Below are 8,510 nucleotides of genomic sequence, written 5' to 3'. Positions count from 1 at the left end.
ATTTCGGACAATTTAAATGTTAATTACGATCACAGTTTAATTGTTTCAACCAAGCGCTGGAAAATCAATGTCATTCAATTCATCCAAATAGTTGGACAAGTCATTTAAATTAATTTTTTTCGGTGATTTTTTCGTAATGTCCGAGATGATCGTTTTGAGAGAAGAGGTGAAAAAAGTGATTCTCTCGTGATCAATTTGCTTAAGTGTCGATAAACAATCAATTTGAAAAGCGTTGATTGAATAAATATCACAATTAATTATCTCAGTTAATAAGTAAATATACTTATCCCAACTAACGTTAATATTGGGACAATGATTTAACAGATTAACATTTCGAGGAGAAACAAAATTGGTCAAATTAATGGTGAAAGTTTTCCAATAATTTAGCAAATGATTAACCGTCTCTCTGGTAAGATGATTGGGAGAGTTAACAATTACACTGATTGTTAAATCGTGAATTGCAGTATCCAATATTTTCTTGTGTCTTTCTGGTAGATTAGATTTTCGTACATTGGTTAGCTCAGTGATTAAGGAACTAATTTTAGATACAAGATCGGGAAAAGATTTGCCGCTTTGGATTAATAACTTTCGAATCAAATCACGAACTGAATTAAATGGACCAGAAATGTCCAATTTTCTCTCCAACTTTTCATCGGAAATTGTCGAGTTCTTGAAGAAACTGGTCAACCATTGGGGGTTAATATTGCTGATGATCCATTGGCAGCATTTCTCGCATGTTTTGTGGACAGTTAATCTCGCGGCAAAGGTCATTGTGTCTTTCGTGTAATCGTGAACCGAAAGAAGAAGAGGAATAATTTTTGGCACTTCGAGTGAGCAAAATTCGTGGGCAAATTCTGAACAAAAAGCTCGTATCGAGTTGACAGTTAGAACTCGATGAAAACAAGGTTTTCCATTTTCGCATAATTTAGGATCAGTGATTGTCTCTTTAGCTTGATAGATTATTGAATGTTTCAATTCCTTAATACACCTCGAATAGATTCGTTCAGAAACCAGTTCGATCACTTTAACCAGAGACATTGGATGAAGACTTAGAAAATCATTTTCTAATTCTCGAACTATTTCTTTACCATTTTCAGCGATTAATTCTTGAAATTGTAACTGTCGAGGTGAATTAATTCCAACGGTTGAATTTAGTTTATTGTTTGTCAGAGTAACTGGACGAATCTTTCTTGGAGTTAATCGATTTTTTTCTTTCTGAGGCGATGAAGATGATGGTGCTGTGACAATCAAAGGTTTCGAAGGGCTTGTTATGATTGTCGATAGATTAACAGTTGGATTACAAGTATAATCCTCGTCAATTAATCCATGATATTCATCAAAGTTGATTGTTGAAACGTCACGAGAAAACTCAATCCCTGAACCAGTTTCCAAATATTTGTAATTCTGGTAATCTTCATTGAAAGAATTGATTATGTTGATAAGATAAGCCTTCGTATTGGTATCACATTTGAATCTATTTGATGATAGATTTTCTTTCACTTTACAAATTGCCTTAATTGTATCCTGATAACACTTTAGTCGAGGCGAAACTGTATCCATTTGTCGGAGAAATTGAAGAATCCAGGGTATGGTTAGGGATATTTTCCTCAACTCGACCGATTTTCTGATTAGATCGATAAAATTGATACAGGAAACATCATCTTTCCGAAGTGAAACTTGAGTCTCAATGAATTGAAGGGAACACGAATTGGAAACTTGATAAGGTAGGAAAACAACGAGACCCAAAAATTTGGCCAAAACTTGAAGGGTCAGCGAAAGTGTCGTAAATTGATGTTTGATATTATTCTTCTCGTCGGCAATCAGATCTTCATCGGTCTCTCCGGAAACGGGTGAACATCTATCGGTTTCTTCAATTTTCTGAACCAACATCAACTTAAGATAAGAGTAAAATGATTGATTCTTTATGGTGACAATAAACTGATAGAAAAAAGATTCTTCATCATTAAAGGTAGATGGAGGTTCTACTTCAGCATGATCTAAACGTTTCCTTAGTTTTTTCAGTTTATCGTTTTGAATCGATGAAAGAAATTGATCTGATTGATCATTTGTAAGAAAATTCCTGGTTCCTCCCATGATACAGGTTCGGATAAGTTGAGAGACAAATAATTTAGCCAAATGATACATGTTGGAGGCATCATGAGAAAGAGATACAAGCCGACCAACCGAAGTTTCCAATTGATTTTTCATATCACTTGAGGTATGAGTAGATGAGAATGAAGTTTGCGATTGAAAGTTTTTCCAATTGTCATAAAGTTGATAAAAAAGATCACGTTGATGTCGGAAGGCATGAAAAGCTCTGTCAACAGAAAAGGCTGATTTACAATCGGTTTCTGGTTCATAAGCGACACAATCCAGACTACCAAGAACCTCATTAAACGATAATCTTTTCGAAGACATAATTAAAAAGTGTTTAAAACAATCGAAATAATTAAAAAACCAAAATCAAAACAGAAAAAAGAGTAAAGATTAAGATCTCCAAAAGATTGAGAGAGACAAGAAAAACTTTCAACCAGAAAAAGAAAACATTTGGAAGCACATTAAAAAAAACAATTGGGACAAGAATAGTTGACAATTTAGCAGATCAGTTAATTGCAATGGCCGTTGTTTGATAACAATTAACTAATTAAAAATGAAATTGTACCAAAAAGTAAAACAAAAGTAAAAAATGTAAACAGAAAAGAAAAATTTTCCTCACTTTCTTTTCCCGCCATAAACGAACCAAAACACGACACGTTCTGCCATCTGGTGTATGAATTTTATTATAAGTTATGCTTCTAAATTTAATTGTGAACTTTTCCAAACAATGTGATAATTTAATTTTCTGAGAATGCAACTTGTTGATGGAACTTTTAAAACGGAACTCCAATCTGAACAAACTAATCTTGTTGAACAATTTTGTAGAATTTGTTGATTCATTTATTATAATTACCAAAGTTAATACTTGGTAATAATGATATAAAAACGAATTGAAATAAATTGAATTGATTTACAAACAGTAAACAAAAATGAGTACAATCTAATTATGATTCACTCGCTTGCTAATATCAAATGAGTGTAGTTTGATTGACTACAATTAATAAGATAGAAATGCAAAAAAAAAGCAGATACAAGTACATGTTATGAGTACAAAGAGATGTTAATTGTTACAATTAAAAAGACAACGAGAACTTAACAAAAAAGGATCAGATTGAATAGGAAATGTTTTCTTTAAAAAAGTCAATGGTTCTCATCAATTTGATAGATTAGTTATTTTTAAATCCATATTCAGATGAGGTTGATGATGATGAAAATTGATCCATTTGATTGTAAATCTGCAAATGGTTAATTGTTGATGAATGATTGTAATTGTAATCCTTTCGCAATGATCTTCCAATGTTAATCCTTTGGTTTGGATCAGTGAATAGAGAGTAAAGGTTACCCCGTTGCTTTGGTTGTTCTGTGACTCGACTCCAACTTCTTCGAGTCGATTGACCGTTTGGTTTATTGATTGTCGAAGATGAGATTTGATTGTTGTTGGTTGTTGTTGATATTCTTGATAACGGCGATGAGGATGAAGATCTGAAGCATTTTAATTCGGTCTCATATCGTCCAGCAGTTCTAGACAAATGATTATCGTTATTGTTTCCATCGGAAGATTTAGTGAACAAATCTTTTAATGATGATCGATAGATGGATGAAGATCCTCTCGGATTACCAGAGAATCGTAAATTAGTCAACATACTCGTCGATCCACTTGGATTAGGGGGTAAGATCCTTCGACCTGGTGGCCTTTCTTTACGTTGATTAGTGACGATACTGGATGAAGGTGATGCTGATCGAATCGGGTGTTCGCCTCTCATCATATAATCGTAAGCAACCTCTTCGTAAATATGATATTCAGGAAGAGAGTTATAAGATGATTCACTTTCATTTTCCATGTTATTACGATTCATTACAACAGAATTAAACTCTAATGATCCTCTAAACTCAGCAGAACTTGGTCTAGGTCTATCTTTCGAATAATTGACCTTTTCCCGAAGTCTAACTGATCCAGTTTCCAATTTAGGTAAACGATTTTCAATTGAATTTTTCATCTCAATCTCATCGAGAATACCTAACATACATTTGGCCATTTCACTGATTTTACTTTTCGACATTGAATCTAACCGGGAATCCACCAAATCCTTTGATGAACAATTTCGCAATTGATGCTCTTTTTGGTAATGAGAATGATTATCATGGTGATAAATGGAAACGTGTTGACTTTCAAAATGATTAGCACCCTGATGATTAACAAGATAACTCGAAGGTGATTTCCTTTGGTAATTCATAGTTACATTAACATCATCAACGGTTCTGGTTGGATCAATGATATCATTACTTTTACCATTAATCTTATCACTGAAATGACTTGTAAAGGTATCATCGTGATCTAGAATAAAGGAAGAAACAAAAACACAATCAATTTAGTTGAGAATCACAATTTAATAAAAGAAAACGAAAATGTTGATTGTAAATCTTTTCCTAAAAGATTTGCCTTAAACATTATCCATTCAAATCCCGTTAACTGAACTAAATTGTTTCATGGATAATAATGGTTTTATATTGTATATTTTTGCGAAAGCAAAAAACAAAACAACAACTTAATCAAATAACCGGATTTAAGTAGCAGTTTGGATCACAATCAAGATTAAATATCTTTCCGTAATCTATTGCAACAATAACTACATTCCAAGTCTCCATTTAATTGACCATAACTTACTAATTCTTGAAAATTTTATGATCATTTCGTGATAATAATGTAACATTCAATTTCTTCAGAACTTTTTCTCCATCAAGTTTATATTTTGTTTATCAATTCGATTATATCATCAATTACAATCTAACAATTCTCTCTCTCTCTCTCTCTCTGCTTTAATCTACGTAACAATTTACTGTTTTTCTCGCTAAATTAGTTACCAAATTTACGCCAAGTTAATATACTTTAAATGTGAATCATTTCCATCATAAACATTACCTGTTTTCTTTTTTCATGGAATCATGAAAGTTCCAACTACTCATATTCTTATTTCCTTTCTTATTTTTTCTTCTTCTTTTCATCCGATTAATAGAAATTCAATAAAATATTATTATCATGATCATCACTTGAATTATTATTACATCTTAAAGAATTGTTAATTGTGTGTGTGAGAGAGACAATTTAACACAGTTTCATTTTAGAATAGACAATAAGATTATATCGGATAACCGAATTAAAGTTAATTCCTATGCGATTATCAATTCATTTTAAACTATCAAATTGTTCAAATTATTCTGAGAATATTTTTTTTCACCCTCAGGGTAACAATGAGATAATTATCAAGTTAATCATTATTATTTACCAATCGGAATGTTGACCTTAATCTTGTTCAGCAGGTTATATTGTTTACTTAATTACAGATTAATTTGATAGTTAAATTAGTCCGTATGATTTGGACAATAAACATTAACATGATTAATTGTTTCTATCATCACTTAACTACTTGATTAGGGATTAAATTGTTAGAAACAACATTTTCTCTCAAAAATTAATAATGATAAATACAAAATGGAATCAAAATTTACCCTTTAATTTGGTTCTAATATTTGTAGTTCGATATTTTTCCTCGATCATTTTAACATAGGGAATATCTAATGGATCATCAATCGTTGATTGTGATTTATGATATAAATCAGTTGGAATCTCTTTGGATGCTGGTAAATATTGTGATTCAATTGTAATATTTTCCCGATGATTAGTTAATTGTGACATTGAATCGTTAAAATGTTTACCATAGAGAAGTGAATCAATCTCATTCTCTATTGATTGAGCAGCATTAAATTGTCCTGATTCAATTGCGGTTCTTAGATTGGCACAAATTGGATCTTTTAATATTGATTTAGTTGAAAAAGTTCCTGTTGATGATTTAACTGATGATGATGATGATGAAGATGATGAAATATTATAATTAATACCGTTATTAGCATCAATATTATTGCCATTACCATTAACATTATTATTGGTAAAATCGGTGTTACTATTACTATTGATTGTTGAATTACAATTACTATTTAAACTGTTACTATTAGTACTATTATTGCTTCCAGTATCATTGATACAATCAACGATTCCCGTCTCAAGGCCTGAGGTCACAATTGATGAGACGGAAGAGTTGGATCTCATTGATGAGGTTGATCTCTCTTTCGATTGTTGTAATGGATTTAATTCATCGGGATAATCATTTGAATCAATTGTGCTACAATCAAGGGACATTATCAAACTATTTAAAGGTGAATAATTTGTTAATGGTGTTAACTTCACCTCTTCAAATCGGACTGATTTACCATTAGTATTATTATTAAATGTTGCCGATGTTGATGAGGAATAATTTTGTTGATCTTTATATTCATTTAGGATATCTGATGATTGCGTTGGTGTAATAAGATCACAATCAATTGATAATGATGATGAACTTGTCATTGGTTTGGGTGATTGATGATCGGAGATGCTTATTTGGGGATTATTAATGGTTCGAGTAAATCGAGATGGGTTAACGGTCGCACTGTATTGAGATTGTGAATAGTAATTGTATTGATGATGTTGGTGATGTGATGGTGAAGGTGAGTAATGATGTTGTGAATACCAAGGCTCAGGTGATAATGAAGATGACAAATGTTTACCTGTTGGTCCATTCGAGGTGATTGTTGTTGCTGTTTGGGGCGATGAACAACCTGTACGATGGATTGAGCTTTGTTGTAACATTTGGTTACTTTCAAATGTTGTTGATGATAAAATTGATGATGATGATGGTGAATATGATGTACCTCCGGTTGGTGTTGATGGTGTTATCTTTAAATTACTAACTGTCCTGGGAATTACCGTTGATGCTGGACTTGTTGATCGACTTGAAATCACTGGACTAGCAACTCGAGAATCGGTTGGAGTTGATGTTGATGATGATTCGCATTTTTGAATTGCACTTATAAGGGATTGACGAAGTGTTAATAAATGTTCAAGATGAGCTTCGGTTGTTTGACTTTTCAATCGAGAGGAAACATTCACACCTCTCGAACCGTACGATCCAGAAATCGAGGATGATGATGAGCTACTTGGAATCGGATGATCACGATTTAGAGTTTGAATCTGAGGATTATCCCGGAATTTCATCGATACAGAGGAAATTGTTGATGATGATGGTGAATTAATGTAAGGAAAGTTTGAAGAATTTCTTGAATTAAATCCACCTAATCGTTGGAAAGCCGATAATGACGACGAAGAGTTTGATGAAACCAGAGAATTACATTCTGCTATTTTCGCTGTCGAATTGACTTTATCATCGATCTTCAATTCTGGTACCTTGTAGGGTAAGAGATTCGAAATTGATTCTGGTACTTCGGGTGTGGGACAAAGACTTTTATAACCTGAATCGATTGAATTAGAACCTGCATAGCCAATGGAATCAGCGTCCGATGAACAGCACGAATGTAAATGATTAGGTGAACAACGAATCGACCGATCGGATAACATACGACGACATCGACGTCGAGCCCGTTGATTAATGACCTTATTTCGGGTCACATCATAATCATCCGAATCACTATAAGGGTCACTTGAAGTTAAGCAACTAATAGTGTCCAGAAGAGGATTGGCCAGTGATGAGTTCGAACCGGAATCACTTTGATAGCCCCGAGGTTTATCGTCGTTGGTGCTACTGATTTGTCAACCAATTTATCAACAGTTGATTGTCGAGTTGGTAACAATTTACCTTTACCTGTTGGAATAGGTCGAAATCTCTGATGACAATTAGTCTTATCCGTGGAAACAGTACCGTTATTATTATTACTATCGACACTTTTGATTGAACTTTCGTCAGGTAAGATGATTGATGTCGATTCTAATTGTGAGTCTAATTCATTTGAAGGAACAGAATTTTTCTCAACAATTTGAGTGCTAATTGTTTCAGCTTTAATCATACTAATCTCATTCTCATCAGACACCGAATCAGGTGATCCATTGGCACTACTACTAATATCACTACTACTAATTAAACTGTCAACCTCTTGATTAACAATACTACAATTTGATGACAAAGAATTGGTGCCAACAAGAGTGCTATCGATGACATTTTTACCAACACCACCAAGATGAGTGTTCAATGATGAAGATGATGAGGTTGATGATAATTCCAAGAGTGTTGTTCTTGCCCTTTCATCCCGTTGACCTGAACCTGAGATCATATCTTCAAAGGTCGCGTACATGTCCCACATTTGCTTCGTAAAGTCATCTCCTTGGTGACTTAACTCGGTCTGAATGGAAAAGAATAGAAAATGATTATTAACATTGTTATAAGAAAATTGGTACAAAATGATTGATTGATTGTTAAGATAATTGTGTTAACTTTTAGTCTTTTTGTTTGTCTTGTTAGAGATCAATTAACCATTAGGAAAATGGGACTACTATCATCTTCATGTTTTCTTTTGGTGACATTGAT

The 8,510-nt window shown here is 33.1% G+C and overlaps 2 protein-coding genes across 2 annotated transcripts; both read right to left on the bottom strand.

The window, feature by feature from the left end:
* Positions 1-283: 283 nt before the first annotated feature.
* Positions 284-2,418, bottom strand: LOC128398052 (codanin-1-like). Its single transcript, XM_053358862.1, has 2 exons — positions 439-2,418; positions 284-292 (listed from the first exon to the last, which is right to left on the bottom strand). The coding sequence occupies exons 1-2, from the start codon at positions 2,416-2,418 to the stop codon at positions 284-286; spliced, it is 1,989 nt and encodes a 662-aa protein (XP_053214837.1).
* Positions 2,419-2,743: 325 nt separating this feature from the next.
* Positions 2,744-8,388, bottom strand: LOC128398049 (putative uncharacterized protein DDB_G0277255; the record flags this gene model as incomplete). The annotated part of the gene is given in 3 exon segments (XM_053358857.1): positions 2,744-4,432; positions 5,605-7,705; positions 7,708-8,388. Coding segments are annotated over 3 exon segments (3,951 nt in total), but the record flags the coding sequence as incomplete, so codon positions are not given.
* Positions 8,389-8,510: the final 122 nt, after the last annotated feature.

Source organism: Panonychus citri, unplaced genomic scaffold, assembly GCF_014898815.1.
Source record: "Panonychus citri isolate SS breed McGregor unplaced genomic scaffold, ASM1489881v1 Contig00044, whole genome shotgun sequence".
Taxonomy (NCBI): domain Eukaryota; kingdom Metazoa; phylum Arthropoda; class Arachnida; order Trombidiformes; family Tetranychidae; genus Panonychus; species Panonychus citri.
Note: the sequence above shows the minus strand (reverse complement) of the source record. Positions and strands in the feature narration are given on the sequence as shown.